Raw genomic sequence first — 17,529 nt, forward strand, 5'->3', positions numbered from 1 at the left:
AGCTGTTCATAGAGAGTTAAGAGTGACATGAAACAGCTAAAAAAAGACAGACCAACACTGCCTGGAGACCAAACCAAGCCGAGTTAAAGATGGATAGGGAAGGGTGTCCCTGGGCCTTTTTAGCTAAAAGTCCCAGTGTCTTCACCTCTCCTAGACTTTCTTGATATTCATCACAAAGAATTAGGATATAAGAGAAAGGTTCAGGAAATTGAGGTTGTGAAACTTTTTTTTACCAAGAGATATTTTAGTGCAACCTGATAGCAACCCATAATCAGACCACCAAGAGGGAGGCTCTTCAAATGGGAAGAGGAATTATTTCTGCCAAATCTTTGCCTTCCTGGAGGTGTCTCTGCCTCCCTGAACCCAAGGACATTTTCTAGCATTTACATAATACTTTGAAATTTACAAAGTGCTTTGCATTTGTTCTTTCATTCAATCCCTTAAAAAAAAAAATTGTAGATGAGAAAATTGAGGCTGAGAGATTAAAACACAAGCAATATGAGTCAGGATTTGAACTAAGAGCTTTCTAATTCCAAGCCTAGAAATCATTCATTTCATCACCTAACTGGTCATTATGAACTTTTGGAATCTTGAATTCTCCTAAGTCATTGAACCTCAGAGAATGGGACCTGAAGAGTAGAGGCGGATAGGGGTGAGATTTGGATTGGGATGTATCTGGAGAGATCGAAAGGCTTCTCTTCACTTAATCCTCCACTACAAGACTGACTGCTCAGGAAGATCTGATGTCCCCCCCAAAAAAACCAAAACAAAACACATTTCAACATCTTGGCTGAACACAAATTGGACCAGGAGCTAGGAGACCTAAACTCTAATTTCTGCTTTGACACTCTGAGTCTTTTTCCTCTTTCCTAAAATGAAGTAATTATTCAAAGTGATCTCAGAGGTCTCTTGTGTCTCTAACAGTCTAAGATTTGAGCTCCAGTTACTCTCTCTCAGCTCAGCCTCAGTTTCAACAAGGATTTGAATGAGGTTTGCTTTTTGATCAGTCTCTGGGCAAGTCACTTCTTCTCTCTTACCCTTTCACTACACTTTCCTAAACTGAAAGAGTTGGAGTAGATAATATCTAAGGGTCCTTCCAGGTTAAATGTTATATTTCATGGAGAGAGGAGTAGCTTTTAGCTCTCTTTATTATATGGATTACCTCCAGTAATCAGGCTTTTTGGATGCCAGATATGAGGAAACACCTGACCTTAGCTCCTGGTGACCAAGAACAATTAATTCAAATAGGAAGTTGCCAGATGGCCTGATTTTGAGGGGAGTGGAGGAAGGGGTGAGGGATGGGCAGCCTCTCAGCACTGGCCTCATAGTGTCCATGGATTTCTTTCTCTCGTCACAGGGCAATGTCTAAACTCTCCTCCCAAACTTTAGGGTATGTTTCATATCGCTTACCCTGGATTTGTGTCCTCTTCAGGGTCGATAAATCATCCGATAATTCTTTTACTATAAGTATATTCTATATTACTTATTGGTCAATAGAAGCAGTTTCCAAGTAATTAAAAAGCAGTTCAGAAATTATAAAAACTGATAAAAATATTCAGCAAGGTGATAAAAAGCAGTCAGCAAGGAGGTTCCTTGGGGCTTCAGGAATTCTCCCCCAAAAGTCTAAAAACTGCTTTTCTACTTTTCTTTACCAAAGGGTTTTTGTACAGCTGGGTCACCTCAATCCACCAGAGGAGGGAAGCAAGATTAATCCAAACTGCCTTATGTCTGCACAATTGTAGTAGAGTGGAGAAATAGCCTGTACCTCCCCAGTTCTACCATTAGAGTGGTTTGTAGTGTTTGCCCAAGATGCAGAATTTCTAATTAGAGATTTGCTCAGCTCTAATTTAAATTCTTTTCCTCAAAACTTTTCTAGACCTGGAGTTCTACATTGATCCTTATTTTACTCGACCATGCTATATCCTTCATAATTCACTGATTATTTTGCTATGATCATAACTTAATTTTCTTTTTTTTTAAATGTATCTGGAATTATTGAATATCTCCTGAAAAGTTTCCAGAACATGTGCTCTCCCTTCATAAGCTTTTATTAAGTTTTCAGGGTAATTACTTGGACTTGTGATATCATGGGGTTTGGATCTTCATTCTTTTCCAGATTGGCTATGATAACATGATTTGTTATCAAGATATTACTCAATAACTATTATTTGATTGATTGACTGATTGCTGGAATCCAGGGAGAGAGAATGGAATAGAGTTCTCACTGACTCAGCCACAGCTGCTTTGACCAGTGGAAGGAAGGATGGAATCCCAGGTTTTTCATCCATCCTTCTATCCTGTTTTGACCATATACAACTATAGTGGGTAGAGGTCCTGGAAAAATTAGGTCGGACCAACAACAGGGACCTGATCTTTCAGACAGCCACCTGAGGATCTTGTATGTCATCATGGAAGCAAATTAAAGTTAAATGTTTAAAACTAATATAGAAGGCAGATCAGATTGTCTATGCTTTACAAAAAAATTTTTAGGAAGAGGCTGGGTTTTTAGTGACTTTGAAATGAAGAAGGGAGAAATGAAGCATTCTCAATGGGTTTAGATTCCATGCCAGACTCAGAATATAGTCTACAAGAAAATACCACCTTTCTTTTTTTCTGGGGCTTGAATCTGGGGTTTCCTATCACCACTTTATTCTCTGTTTTCTCCTGATCTCTTTCCTTCCTTCTTTACACAGGTATGAATGCTGCTGTCCGAGCTGTGGTACGTGTTGGGCTCTACACTGGAGCAAGGGTTTTCTTTGTCCATGAGGTCGGTAACCAACTCCTTACCATTTCCTTTTTATTCTGTCCTCTCCTTAATCTTAAATCTCTACTTTATATCACTTTACCTCTTTATATACTTTATATTACTTTATATACACTTTTAAATCATACTTTGGAACTTCTCTGACAGGGCTCTCCCAACTCCATCTTGTTTTTCTTCCTGATTTTAGGTCTCATAGGGAAGAGAAATGTACTTTTGGACAAGTTTATCTTTTATTCCTTGACCACATTTTCCATTTTTTTCCTTTTCTCTCCACTTGCCAGCAATTAAATTGTCCCTGACTTAGCACCCCCACTCCTTATGTCTGTATGACACTTTCCTTCTTAGACCAATCTTTCTAGTCTGATGGATGAGATGATAAAACTCACTTCCTAATGGGTAACATTGCCCTTAGCTGCTCCTCTTCCTTTTGCCTTGGGCACAGTCACTCTAGTGATTGTTATTAACTTAGAAGGAAAAGAGATATTTGACAGTATCAGTTCTTAAGAGAGAAAGTGACATAAGAAAATTCAGGTAAATTGAGTAAATTGAGTATATCTAAGAATAGACCTGAGGCAATCTGATAGTGAAGTAAGATTTTTACCAGTATGGGAAAAATTTTATTGGCTAGTTCTCTAGCTTCTGCTTTGATTATATCCTCATCCTGAGGTATTACATCTTCCTTGTAAGCTGTGTTCTCAATTTAGTTCCTTCTCTGTTACTGTGTTTGTCCTCATTCCCCTTTAAATGGGTCTAGCTGCCCTTTTATAGCTTAGTCTTCCATTCCTTTACTGAGTCATGTTTTCTTCTCCATATTCTTCTAATTGTCAGGAAGGCCCTAGTTACCCATCTTCTTTGAATACTGTAAAATAAGAAATGAGATAGGAGATTAAAGTTTGAAAGTAGGATTTGATTACTGTTAAATATGGAGGATAATGAGTGGTGAGTGAGTAAGGCTAGGGCATCCCTGTCTTAAGGAACAAGGAGAAGAATAGAGAAGTTCCCCTATCTATATGGACTAAGGACAAGAGATTTTACTTCCGGTCAGAAACCAACTTTTAGAGTAATTTAAGATGACACAGCCTTAAGATACCATACTCAGGTGAGTCCCCATAGGCTAAAAAAGAGGTCAGTTAAGAACCTGGAATTAGATCTAGCTCATTCCCAAGGATTCATTCAGCCTTGGAGAATGAAGGAAAAATGGAGCAAGAGTTGAACGAATATATGGTGTGATGCAGTAAAAAGAATGCTGGATTGCAAGTCAGAAATATGAACTCTTGGGCAATTTGCTTAGACTCCCTGAGCCTCAGTTTCCTAATATGTAAAATGAATGGGTTGTATTAAGTGACTTCTAAATCTATGATCCTTCATGTTCTACAGGGTTATCAAGGCCTGGTAGATGGAGGAGATAACATAAAGGAAGCCAACTGGGAAAGTGTTTCCATGATCGTCCAGCTGGTATGCTCTAGGAGAACATGTTTCCTTCGTCCTGCACTTTGGTTTGAGTCTAGACTTGCTTTTAAACTCCATTACCCAGTGATTAGAGGTAGAGGGTTTCAAGGACAGAAGAGGAGCAGCATTTTTTTTTTTTTTTAATGCTTTGGAGATTCATTTTGTTTTTCTGGTATGAGGATGATCATGAGATAGTCCCTAAGATAGTTTGATCTTTTTGAAAAAGGTCATAGGTAAGAATCTGGAAGCTGGCATATAAACAGAATCTGTTTTGGGATTGTTGAGAAGGTCTGGGCCTGAAAATAACTTGATTGGTGAGTAGGAGTCAGATCCAGCAGCACAACCAAAGCCTGTGGGCTAGCCATGTGATAGAGATTAGGTTTCAGAGAAGAAAGTTTGGGGCAGGGTAAAGGAAGATTAGGAGGCATTACAGAGTGGTAGCTCAGGCAGCCTTACAGTGAGGCTTCCAAAATGTACTAATTTCAAAAAAAAAAAAAAAAAAAAAAAAAAAAAAAACATCACATTTCTGTCACACTCTGCTCAGATTACTGGCTTATATTAGGTGTCTGCCTCACTCTCCCCCTTCCCCATGCCATGTATTTATTGAGAGCCAACAGAACAGTAATATTCATTCACATGTTATGAAATGGTTTTACATTTATAGGCACATTAGTGTTTACAAAATCTTATCTTTATTTCAACCCTATAAGATAGGCTTCACAATTATTCCAATTATTCTCAATTTACATATGAGGAAACTACCAGAGTTTAACAGACTTGCTATGCAGTCATCCAGCTAGTAAATGTCACAGTTGGAACTGGAGAAAGCAGCAGTTAGTCTTACATACTTATTCCCCAATCTCTGCACCCTTTCCCAGTTTCCTCCTCTTTCATGAAGGGGATGGGGAGTGTGCAGAGCCTAGCACCCATGTATATGCGCGAGAGCGCGCATGCACATGCTCGCGCACACACACACACACACACACACACACACACACTCTTCTTTCTACAGGAACAGATTTGAATTAATAATTTAATTTTAAAAGCATTTATTAAGTATCTACAATGTGCCAGGTAGGCACAAAATCGAGTATTAACAGTTTTTGCACTTTAAGAGTTTACATTCTGTTGGAAAGATACAACACAAGTGCAACAAAATAAATACTAAATAAATTCAGAAACTGAATCAGGGCTCAACCACACTAGGAGAATCAGGAAAGGCTCCTTGTAGGAGGCAATACTTATACAGAGCATTAAGGTCATGGGGGAGCTGCAAGAGGATGAGCAGCAGCTCGGAGGCAACAGATGAAATACAGAGTTTGTTAATCAGTAGGTACATCTGGAAAGATAGGCTGGAGTGGGATTGTGAAGCTCTTCAAATGCCAAAGAAAGTTGCATTTTATCCTGGTGCAGGGGTTCTTGACTTTTTGTTCTATCATAGTTATATGACAGCCTGGTGAAGTCTATGAATTCCTCAGAATGTTTTTAAACCCATAGAATAAAATTCATTGGATTACAAAGGAAACCAACTATTTTGAAAGTTTTAAAAATATTCCTTTAAAAAAAAAAACAAGGTTGGAGTAGCTAGGTGGGGCAGTGGATAGAGCACTAGCCCTGAAGTCTGGAGTACCAGAGTTTAAATTTTATCTCAAACACTTAATACTTCCTTGCTGTGTGCCCCTGGGCAAGTCACTTAACTCCAATCTCCTCAACAAAAACAAAAACAAAACAAGGTTGCAGACTTCAAGTTAAGAACCTCTTTTCTTGAAGCACTAGGGAGCTTCTAGAATTCTTAAGCAGGGCAGTGACATGATCAAAAACATAGTGGGAGACTCCAAAATGGTAGTGGGGCCATAAGTCATGTAAATCCACTAAGGAGTTAGACTTAGAGCTAGCCCAGTAGAGTGACATAAACTTAGCAATATCATCTAAGAAGCTAACTAACTATCCTCTCCATAGGGAGGCACAGTGATAGGTAGTGCCCGGTGCAAAGATTTCCTTGAACGTCCAGGTCGACTTCAAGCTGCCTGCAATCTTGTGAAACTTGGAATCACCAATTTATGTGTCATTGGAGGTGATGGCAGCCTCACTGGAGCAGACACTTTCCGTGCTGAATGGAGTAGCCTGTTGGCTGACTTACAGAAAGAAGGTGAGAAGTTCCTGCCATGGTCTAATGCCACTCTATCCTCTCTATGCCTATACCCACCCCTCACCAGTCTGTAAATTCCTTCAGCACTTCTCAAGGACTTGATTTTGTAACTGGAAAGATACTGTTTAGCAGTTGTTGTTTAGTCTTGTCCTGCTCTATGTGACTCCATGGACATGGTCCATGAGGTTTTCTTGACAAAGATACTGGAGTAATTTGCCATTCCCTTTTCCAGTGTGTTCCTATTTTACATATGAGAAACTGAGACAAATGGAGTGAAGTGTTTTATCTTTAAGCTCATATTTTCCTGATTCAATGCTCTGTTGACTGCATTACCTAGCTGCCTAGTACTTACTGTTAATGTTCCCTTCAGTACCTTGACATATTTTTACTGCCTACTTTTTTACTGTCCATTTCTGGAGCTATGGTTCCTATCCTTTTCACTATGGATTAGGCGAATCTCAGTATCTAGTACATAATTATGGCTTTTCCTACTTGGAAGGCAAGATCACAGAAGAAGAGGTGAAGAAGTCCAGTTACCTGAATATTGTGGGCTTGGTTGGCTCCATTGACAATGACTTCTGTGGCACAGACATGACCATTGGTACTGATTCTGCCCTACACCGTATCATAGAGATTGTGGATGCTATCACCACCACAGCCCAAAGGTGAGAAAAGGGCTAAGAGGTGGGAAGTTGTGGCAGGATAGAGGATCAGAACAGGCTGGGGTATAAGCTTATAGGAATTGCAATGATCTTAATGACCACTTTCGTCTTAGAATGGGATAATTTTGGACTAAACTTCACCAAAATAACCAAAACTTGTCCTTCTGTTTCACTAAGTATAAACTTAACATATTGACAGTGAATTCAGGACTTTCAAGCTCAAATGTGCAACCTTGCAATTTCCAAAGCCAATATAGACTATTCTAGGGTCGGAGATAGGAAATGAATGAGTTCTGAGAGGTCACCAACATCTCACCCTTACTTCATCCCATCAAAAATTTTGATTTGCTTCCTAGAAATTCAATCCAATCTTTTCTCTTCCCTTCCTCCTTTAACTGGTTTGGAATATAATGGATCATAGGTTATGTTTTATATACACCACAGATCAGTTTCTCTCAGGCCTTGAAAGGACATTTTAGTTCTAAAGGCTACTTTCATTAAAATGAAATGGCTTCCTGAAAATTTGCCTTAATCCCAATCTATATCTTTCAGTCTATTTCCATAGAGTTTCTTCAAGGTCTCAGAGGTTAGACTGGAAGACCTACCAATGTGATATCCAGGTCTCATAATCAAAATTCCTGACCTCTTCCCATATTCATCTTTTGCAGTCACCAGAGGACTTTTGTATTGGAGGTGATGGGCCGGCACTGTGGGTAAGAACTCTGTCCTAATCCATTTACCTGCATTACCTTTTCATTCCCATGTGTAACAGAGCAACTACTATAACCCCCTCTTTCTAGTGTGGACAGGGATTGGGTAAATATTCCTCCAGTTAAGGGTTACAGAAGCACTGTACACTTCTCATCCCACACTCCTGCCTGCATCTATACTCACAGAGATTGGAGGTCCATGTTGACTGGATTGGTTCCCTTGGAGGTGAAATTAGAGTAGAAAATTGTCCATGATTATTTCAAATTTCCTATCGAAACCCCAGATCTCTCATCAGTCTAGGGTAGATGAGAGATTATAGTATGGAGGATGTCTTTAGAGGACAGAATATTTGTACCTGGAATGGAAACAGGGGGGTATCTGGTTGGGTATAGCATATTGACTGGGTGGAGACATTTAAGGAGGCTTCTTTGGTTTTCACTGCAGATATCTTGCCTTGATCACTTCCATTGCCTGTGGAGCTGACTGGGTTTTTGTTCCTGAGTGTCCACCAGATGATGATTGGGAGGATCATCTTTGTCGCCGGCTTACTGAGGTAGACTCTTCATATATCTGTCTTCATCTCAATGTCATTCCTAACAACTATTCTACTGACCTGCCCTTATCCCACTGACCATTTCATATTCTTTGTCAGACAAGGTGCCGTGGTTCCCGTCTCAACATTATCATTGTGGCTGAAGGAGCAATCGACAGGCATGGGAAACCCATCACATCTGAGAACATCAAGGATGTTAGTGCTGGAGGCAGAATCCCCAGTTAATACACCTAACCCATTCCCATACCTTACTGATCTCTGAATTCCCTTAGATTCATTGTCTCTCTGTCCCCAAATCCATTATTCTTATTCCTTCTCCTCTGTCATTCTCTCTTACATCTATGCTTCTATCTCATCAATATTTTTTGCTTTATAATCACTGATCCCTTCTACCCCAGTTCCCTTATCCCCTAAGGATTATATAACCTTATACTATGCTCTTCTACCCTCTTGTCTCCAGAAAAGCTCAGTGCTTTGCTTTCCTAATTCCTTTTTTCTACTTACTATCCTTTCTTTATTATTGCAAAATGTTTGATTATTGTAAGAAGTATATTCATGCTATCCCAAATCTTTCTGTTTCCTTCCTGACTTGCTAAATACCTCTTTTTTCTGTTTCTTCTGTAATTTTCCTTCTCTATAGCTGGTGATGAAGCGTTTGGGATATGATACACGCGTCACTGTTCTGGGACATGTGCAACGGGGTGGTACCCCCTCAGCTTTTGACCGAATTCTGGTAGGAGCAATGGGATTTTCTTGTCCTGTCCCTCCAGAAGTCTCATTTCTGTTGGCTTCCTCCTTTGACACCTTCTCTCTGTCTCCTCATCTTCTAGTGAGTTAAACATAGAGTAAATAAACAAGGTACTTTGAAACTAAGAAATTTCTCTGTACTGTGGAGACAATACCTGAAAATCTCAGCTATGTATTCCTCTCAATCCCAAGCATCCTTTTCAAACATGGTTACTCCAATTTTTGCTCCTAATGGTACTTACAGAAGAGAAGTGTAGACATTTAAACCAGTCCATTGACAAGGTCTTTTGCTGTGCAGATATATACCACAAATGGTAGCCTTTTGCTATTATGTTTTTCCCCTGTTTCTGGACAAGAAGAATCTTCTCTTGTTCCCCAACATACAAGGATTTTCTTCTACAGTTCTATGGTGGAGTCTTAACAGCCTTCCTAAATAATAAATCCTAGTATATATGACCCTGAAACTCTCTAATGACCTTTCTAGTATCTTCAATCTTTCTTTTTTTCTATAGTTTTAGCCCCCTTGTCTGTAGTTAGTTATAGGGAAGAGGTATTCTTCATCTACTATTTCTAGCTTTCAAAGCTATGAAACATTGATGCTACTAAGTCTAGATTTCATTTTTTACTTCCCTTCATCTTTTCTGCTATACTGAGCCTTGCCTCGGATCAGACAAAGTTCCAAGATGATAGAATATCTATCTCCTAGCCAGGGTGGCATTGCTAATGTTTAACTGTATGGTGGGTACCGAGACAATGTATAATGAATTTAAGGTCTCAGCTCTCCAGTTTGGAACATGGATGTAGTTTGGAATTAGTTTTTGAACCTTTGGTTTTTCTTCTTTTTAAAATTTATTTTTAATAATATTTTATTTTCCAAATACATGTAAAGATAGTCTTCAACATTCATTGTTATAAGATTTTGTGTTCAGATTTTTTTCCCTCCCTCCCTTACCTCTTCTGTCCCCAAGACAGCAAGAAATCTGACATGTGCAATTCTTTTAAACATTTTTAATACTTTTAAACATATTTTCATAATTATAATGTTATACAAGAAAAATAAGGGTCCCTTGGTTCTTCTTAAGACTGAGGCAAGAGAAAGGATCCTATGCTTGACAATAGTTGTTCTCCTGATTCCCACAGGGTAGTAGGATGGGGATGGAAGCTGTGATGGCATTATTGGAGGGAACACCAGACACCCCTGCTTGTGTAGTAAGCCTCTCTGGTAATCAGGCTGTGCGTCTACCACTCATGGAATGTGTTCAGGTGGTAAGTATCTTCCTCAAATCTGGCTCCCTACAGACCTATCTCTGAGAAAGAGCTCATGGAATCTTAAACAGCAATCCAAGGGATATTTGGAAGAGGGTAGTCATAATTCTTCCATTATGGCCAAAGGAAATGAGGAAATCATAAACTGTGTAGAGTTGAGGCAAGAATGATTACATTTAATTCTCAGTACCAATCTAAATAATCTTTTCAAGGTTTTCATTCCTCTCTGCCCCAGGAATTCCAAAACTAGCAAGAGAGTCAGTTGATGCTGGTTTTTTTTTTTTGTTTTGTTTTATTTTGTTTTTTGTTTTTTTGTTTTTAAATATTCTCTTTGGTTGTTTATCGCATTGGTGAAGTTTGGATGTTGAAAAGGTGAGGAAGACATCAAGGATAAAGAACCCTCCTTTTTGTTTTCCAACCCTTAAAAAAAAGTCTTTTCTTGTGTGGGGAAACTCAGGGGGAAAATGGGAAAACTGAGGCCCTATATATAATAGACCTTCTCAAAGAGGAAGGGACTTCTCTGGGTATAAAAATCCACATATAAAGACTCCTGTTCTGTGGCTTTAATTCCTCCTTCAGACGAAAGATGTGACTAAAGCCATGCAAAATAAGAAATTTGATGAAGCCATGAAGTTGAGAGGCCGGTAAGGATATGGTTAAAGGACAAGGGAGCTTACTTGGGTACTGTGGAAGGATAGGGGTTAGACACCAGGAAAGTCTGCATGTGGCAAAAAGATGAGCTTTTTATTTTTATTTTTCATCCTATTTGCTCCAATTTTTTTCCTTTAAGAAGATGATTAAAGAGTGAGCAGAAGGTCTTGTCCAAACTAGGGATTATGGGATCATGTGTTTACAGTTGGAAATCATCTAGACCAGCTTTATCTTTTTACATTGAGACTTGGAGATATTAAATTGCTTTCCCAAGAACTGACCTTCTGACTCCAAATACATTGATCATTTCTGTTATACCTCTTTACCTCCTAATAAGCTCTCTAGGGTCACCAGATTCTGTAGACAGGGAGCAGAAGAATTAAGCTTAGAGTCTCTTCCCAGACACATTGTTTATATTAATGCACAAGTGGGGCAAATAGTCAAAGTGATAGATCCCTAAGGCTGTTGAGCAAAGTATTTAACATGATTATACTTTCCTCTTTTGCTTGTCCTTCTTTCAGGAGCTTCCAGAACAACTGGGATGTATACACACGGCTTGCTCACGTCAAAGCCCCAACGATTACCCAGGTATTTATTTATTTATTTTTTGTGAGTCAATTGGGGCTAAGTGACTTGCCCAAGATCACACAGCTTGGAAGTGTTAAGTGTCTGAAGCTATATTTGAACTCAGGTACTCTGACTTCAGGGCTGGTGCTCTATCCACTAAGCCATCTAGCTACCCCAATTAGCCAGGTATTGACAGACCCACCAACCCAGTTTTTAAATTTTAATTTAATAATTAATTTAATTCCCTTTTCCTTATGTTTTCTTGTAGAGCTATTACAATTCCCAAAGCCCCCTCCCTCTCACCCTTATCTCCCAAATGCTTTTACTAATAATACCTACTACATATTTTAACTTTTGCTTTACTTTACTTTATATGCCTACTACATATATCACCTCTTCTATGTCTTTATTTTTCTTTCCCCACTCTCTTTTCTAATTGTCTTTCTCATAAAGCCTCTTATTAGAGACTTTTAGCTTTGGGCTGGGGAGGCAGGGGGTCATGACAAAAAAAGGAGGGCAGGGAAAAGATAAGGAAGCAGTTGGGAAAAAAGATTTCTGTATGTATCTCTTGATTGGGAGTAAAAAGTTTAATTATGTTCTCCTTTCTCATTGATGATAGTAAATGGTATTGTGGTCACTGGAGTCCTGGGACTTCAAGGGGAAGGAGTCATTAGAACGTGAACTGATGGGACAGAATATACAAATCCCCTCAAAGACTTCCATCTCTCCCTTTAATGATTCATTCTCATTTTCTTTCCCTCCCTCCTTTTTTCTCTCCCTTCTCCCTTCCCCTCTCTCTTGCTCTCTCCCTTCCTCCCTCTCTCCCACCTCTCTTCCTTCTCTCTTTCCCACCTCATTTTCTCTTCTCTCCTCTCCTCTTTTCCTATTCCTCTTTCTTCCCACAAGGTTAAGAATGTCGTGGCTGTGATGAATGTAGGAGCCCCAGCTGCAGGTATGAATGCAGCTGTTCGTTCTTCTGTGAGAATCGGGCTCATCCAGGGCAACCAAGTGCTGGTTGTACATGATGGCTTCGAGGGGCTGGCTAAGGGTCAGGTATGAGTAGTATAATTTAGAGAGGAGAGCACTGATTCTGGGAGCCAAAAAGGAGGCATGGGAAAAGGAGTAGATATGGGGGAGTAAATTTTCCTTTTTTCCAGATTCCAACAGATGGGGAGGGGAAAGCCACCTGTGGAAGCAAGCAGGGGCTGGTGTGAAGGGGATTCTCAAAAAAAGTGGGGTCATGGTCTCTCTGAAAATGAGGAAAACCAGAAGATACCAATCTTGTTCAGGATGCCCAATTTGTTTGCTTTCTGCCTTTTTTTTTTTTTTTAAACCAGCTCAGTGCTGAGTGTCCTTCCCTTGTAGATTGAGGAAGTTGGCTGGACCTATGTTGGAGGCTGGACTGGGCAAGGTGGCGCTAAACTTGGAACCAAGAGGTAAGTGGGTATTATTAGAGCTTTGTTGCTTCAAACTTAATCACCAACAGGGTGCCTTTTGGGAAGTGGACTTTGTTCAATTCTAAAGCTTTCTGCCTTTGTGCTTTCCATCATCCAAGCTCAGAGGTGCTGCTAGGAGAACAAAGGCACTAACCTGAAAGTTTGTGATTTGTGCAAGTCTGAGGCCTTCAGTGGGAGGGTTCTGTTTCTAAAAGGTACTCCTCTAGATTTTCTTTTATCCTTACCTTGCATCTACCAGGACTCTGCCCAAGAAGCTCTTTAAGGAGATCAGTGCTAATATCACCAAGTTTAAAATCCAGGGCCTGATCATTATTGGGGGCTTTGAGGTGAGAAAAAACCCTACCCTGAATTCTTAATTCTGTTCTTCCACTCTCCTTCTAACCCCTTTTCCCTGTACCATTTCTTTTGACCATAAACTTCCTTCTCTCTACTTCTTCCCTAACATTTCTTTCCCAGGCTTACACAGGAGCTCTGGAATTGATGGAAGGTCGTACAAAGTTTGAGGAGCTCTGCATCCCATATGTAGTCATTCCTGCTACTGTTTCCAATAATGTCCCTGGCTCTGACTTCAGTATTGGAGCTGATACTGCACTTAATGCCATCTGCATGGTGAGGGCCCTACAACCACCTTTCTTGCCAGCTGCTATATCCAAAGTCCCAGTCAGTAAGAGTGAGACATATTCTTGGGGGAAAAGAATACAATAAATAAGTGGCAAATTTTCTTCTCTCTTTGGGAAGTACTTCTCTTTTTTCAGACAATGAGAGGGCTCATTATAACTGCATTCATAACATCCATTCTCCTCCACTGACTTTTGTTTATGCCTTCATAGTCTGAAGATGTGTTAGTTGTTTTTCCATACCTAATATCTCTTCATGGCTGAGCTCAGATAGTAGAATTTTCATCACAGGAAATTGGTTTTGGTGGATCAGAGGAGATAGTTAATACCACTGTATAGTAGAGCTAGATTTGATGATTTGCTAGAGGTCCTTATAGCCTAGGGAGGGTGAAGCTGTTATGTCCTGTTATGAATATATAAATTTTCATTTTCTATCCATTTCGTACCCTTTTCCCCAGACTTGTGACCGACTCAAGCAGTCAGCAGAAGGCACCAAGCGACGTGTGTTCATCATTGAGACCATGGGTGGTTATTGTGGCTATCTAGCTACCATGGCGGGGTTAGCAGCTGGGGCTGATGCTGCTTACATCTTTGAGGAGCCTTTCAATATACATGACTTGCAGGTGGGAGCCCAAGCTAGGACCTAGACAGCAAACCCACATTGTCCAATGTCTGGTCACACACCCACTCCAGCTCTCAGGGAACCCTAGAATTACAAAGAATTCAAGAATAAGGACTGATTGATTGACCTCTGTGTAGAATACAGTAGGAAACCTAGAAGGAGAGTTCTAATGTCCAGTTAGCAATCTTTTCAACTATTCACCTAAGTGAGCCCCTTCTCCACACTAAATAGCTGTACCAATCTCTTTTTAAAGTGGAGTTCTGACTCCCACTTTACATATGGGAAATATGAAGCTAAGAAAGAGGAAGGGACTTGCTATTTGTTGCTATTATTATCTTTCCTTGAATACTCTTGGATCCCAAGTACCAGTAAAGGGGCCATGAAGAAGTCTGTTGGAAAAAGGTGGGCAGGTGGGGCAGGCAAAATACACCTAAGGGGGAAGGGGTGCTTCAGTCCCTCATTTTATGGATAACTATCTCACATGTTCTCTACCACACAAATACCCACACAGCACTAATCAGATTCAGCAAAATATTTAAATATATTCAGCCCAAATAGGGGATGGAAACTTAAGAGCCACTGGAATGGGAAAAAGAACAGAGCTATGCCTTCTATCCCAGATTCTCTCTTTCCCAATTCTCATTATTAAATATAAATTCCTAGCCTGAACCTAGAATAGCCTGGATCTGTTCATTCAGCTTATAACCAAAATTTCTACCGTATTGAACCGTGGAGTAGAGGAAAGCATAATAATTATGGAATGGAGAATTTAAATGTTTGTCCACCAGTCTGTACTCCATTCCCCACCTCCTCTTCTAGCTGAGCTCATAACCTACTATTGATTATTTAGGCAAATGTTGAACATCTGGTGCAAAAGATGAAGACGACAGTGAAGAGGGGATTGATTGTAAGGTATTTATTATTATTATTATTTTGCCTCTGTTTCCCATACTTGATTAAAAAATGTCAGGATTTGGAGTTAGCCTGGGCAAGGGCCTATAGTTGGGAAAGTGTTTAATAACAGGATGGCAAGGAAGGGAAAGGAAGTTCTATAATCTATGTCAGTCACTGATTTACTGGAGTGGGGGAGGGTGTGAAGCACCCATGATGGATAAATGGGATAGGAAAGGGGCAGGTTGGAGCTTCAGCTGCTGGATCCTAGTTTCTGCTCAGCAGGAATGAGAAGTGCAATGAAAATTATACTACTGACTTTATCTTCAACCTGTACTCAGAAGAGGGGAAAGGCATCTTCGATAGCAGGAAGAATGTGCTGGGCCATATGCAACAGGTAGAGGAACTCATACATATCCCTCCCTTTTCCATCCAGTCAAGATCCCAGCCTCTGACACTGGTATTCTAAACCCCACCTTTCTAATTCTCTGACCTTGCTCCATAGTGAAGGAAAAGTCAGCCATCCCTCTAATGTCTCACCTGCTAGGACAGTGGCTCCCTTCTAGCTTACTTCAAAAGTCTACTAGCTTCTTTCCCTCTTCTTGAACCAAAAGGACAAGGAAAAAACTTTACTATGAATAACAGTGTAGACTTAGTACTCTCTCCATAATCCTATAGGGCAGAATAATGCAAGTATTATCTGCACTTTATAACTGAAGAAGCTAGGCTTAGGGAGGCTAGGTAACTAGCCCCATGATCATACAAGGAAACAAACCTAGATTTTCCTTCTCTAGTTTATCACTCATTTCACTATATCACACCATTAACTGGTTTCAAATCCTTTCCTCTAGGAAAGGACACAGGGCAGGCTGAGAATCTTGAACAGGTGGTTAAAAAGAGGGGAAAGAACATAGAATATGTGTTTGTTAGAGGAGAGGGGAAAGTGCCATAAACATATTCATTTTACCTATTTCACATTCTTGCCTAGAACTGACCTTCTCCCCTACATTTCATTTTTCCTAATTCATCATCTACATCCTCCTGTCCCAGGAAAAACTTTGCTATCTTCCTTCCTGAGAAAATAGCATAGTTAAGACTAACAAGTGCAGGGATGCAGCCAGTGAATAGGCTTAGAATACTAGTATACAAGCAGGTGGCCACAGGATACCAGAGAGCAGCACCCCGCCCAACATCTTCCCTTCAACATCCTAACCAAAGTAAGGGCATGCTAAACTACTTACTGAACTGAATCTCTGAAGTTACTTCTCAGTGTGAAAGAATTTCAGATAATTTCCCTGCTTGGGTCTGTCTCCAAATCTCCTTCTATCTTGTAGGTACCTCAAAATTTCTTCCTGTTAACCTTAACCATGGCTTTTCCCTCTCAACTTTCCCCTGTACTCTTTTCAGGGTGGAAGTCCAAGTCCATTTGATAGAAACTTTGCTACTAAGATGGGAGCCAAGGCTATGACCTGGATATCAACAAAAATTGAAGAAAATGTCCGTAATGGTAGGAAAGATCTAGAGAGGGTGGCCTTGGAAGGTAGTACTGCAGTTGGGGCCAGTTCTGCATTTTTCAAGATGACAATCTTACTACAAAACTCTTATTACAGGACGTGTTTTTGCCAATTCACCTGATTCAGCTTGTGTACTGGGGATGCGTAGGAGAGCCTTGGTCTTCCAACCATTATCTGACCTCAAAGAAGAAACAGACTTTGAGTGAGTCATCTTCATCCCAGTTCCAGAACACTCTTCGATATATCTTCCCAGCCTTGTCTTTCTCTTCTTTAAGACTGTTTAGTCTCTTTTATTAAGTATTTCCAAATTATTTTCTTCTGCTTGGCAACTCTTGGACCTTTAAGATTTGGAATTAACTGCAGGGGTTGGGGCTGCTAGCTGACCTTATCTTATTCCTCTCCCAGACACAGGATCCCTAAGGAGCAGTGGTGGATGAGAATTCGGCCTCTCCTCAAAATCCTGGCCAAATATGATACTGACCTGGACACTACAGATCATGCTCACCTGGAACATGTCAAGCGCATGTCTATGGAATCTGCAAGCCCCTGAGTAGATGGAGAAAGAGCTGGAAATACTCAGCTCACTCTGGCTAGTTCATGCCTAGACTCCTTATTTTTGAATTCTCAGTGTTTTAGATCCTTTCTCATTAAATTTTACCTTACCCTGTAATCACAGCCACAAGCAAGTGGTTCAATTTTTAGAGCTGGAGGGAAGTTGGGTAGCTTCTACTCCATATATATGTTATCTCAGGCAAGTTTCCTTGCTACACTTCACTCGGTTATCAATTTCCTAAAAACAAGTGTTATTTATTTTCCCATTTGCAATTTGGACAATAATGATTGTGGTTTCCATATCCCTTCTATTGTGATAAACGCTGTAGGTACAGTAATAAATGCAATGTCATTATT

At 40.1% G+C, this 17,529-nt stretch overlaps 1 protein-coding gene across 3 annotated transcripts in view; it reads left to right on the forward strand.

Moving 5' to 3' along the window:
• Nucleotides 1-17,529, forward strand: part of PFKM (phosphofructokinase, muscle) — a 42,373-nt gene extending 24,844 nt beyond the window's left edge. For 2 of the 3 annotated variants that reach the window (XM_074270712.1, XM_074270711.1), the window contains exons 3-23: nt 2,694-2,767; nt 4,142-4,219; nt 6,173-6,362; nt 6,862-7,027; nt 7,693-7,737; nt 8,180-8,288; nt 8,388-8,483; nt 8,929-9,021; nt 10,176-10,301; nt 10,881-10,945; nt 11,474-11,540; nt 12,426-12,572; nt 12,885-12,955; nt 13,215-13,302; nt 13,433-13,585; nt 14,052-14,216; nt 15,066-15,127; nt 15,392-15,503; nt 16,514-16,613; nt 16,717-16,822; nt 17,026-17,529. In XM_074270712.1, coding sequence (XP_074126813.1) covers nt 2,694-2,767; nt 4,142-4,219; nt 6,173-6,362; nt 6,862-7,027; nt 7,693-7,737; nt 8,180-8,288; nt 8,388-8,483; nt 8,929-9,021; nt 10,176-10,301; nt 10,881-10,945; nt 11,474-11,540; nt 12,426-12,572; nt 12,885-12,955; nt 13,215-13,302; nt 13,433-13,585; nt 14,052-14,216; nt 15,066-15,127; nt 15,392-15,503; nt 16,514-16,613; nt 16,717-16,822; nt 17,026-17,170 — 2,258 coding nt within the window. In that variant the 3' untranslated portion in view covers nt 17,171-17,529. Of the gene's footprint in view, nt 1-2,583; nt 2,768-4,141; nt 4,220-6,172; nt 6,363-6,861; nt 7,028-7,692; nt 7,738-8,179; nt 8,289-8,387; nt 8,484-8,928; nt 9,022-10,175; nt 10,302-10,880; nt 10,946-11,473; nt 11,541-12,425; nt 12,573-12,884; nt 12,956-13,214; nt 13,303-13,432; nt 13,586-14,051; nt 14,217-15,065; nt 15,128-15,391; nt 15,504-16,513; nt 16,614-16,716; nt 16,823-17,025 lie in introns of all 3 variants that reach the window. The other variant, XM_074270713.1, reaches the window with a different exon arrangement.

This window comes from Sminthopsis crassicaudata, chromosome 5, assembly GCF_048593235.1.
Source record: "Sminthopsis crassicaudata isolate SCR6 chromosome 5, ASM4859323v1, whole genome shotgun sequence".
NCBI lineage: Eukaryota > Metazoa > Chordata > Mammalia > Dasyuromorphia > Dasyuridae > Sminthopsis > Sminthopsis crassicaudata.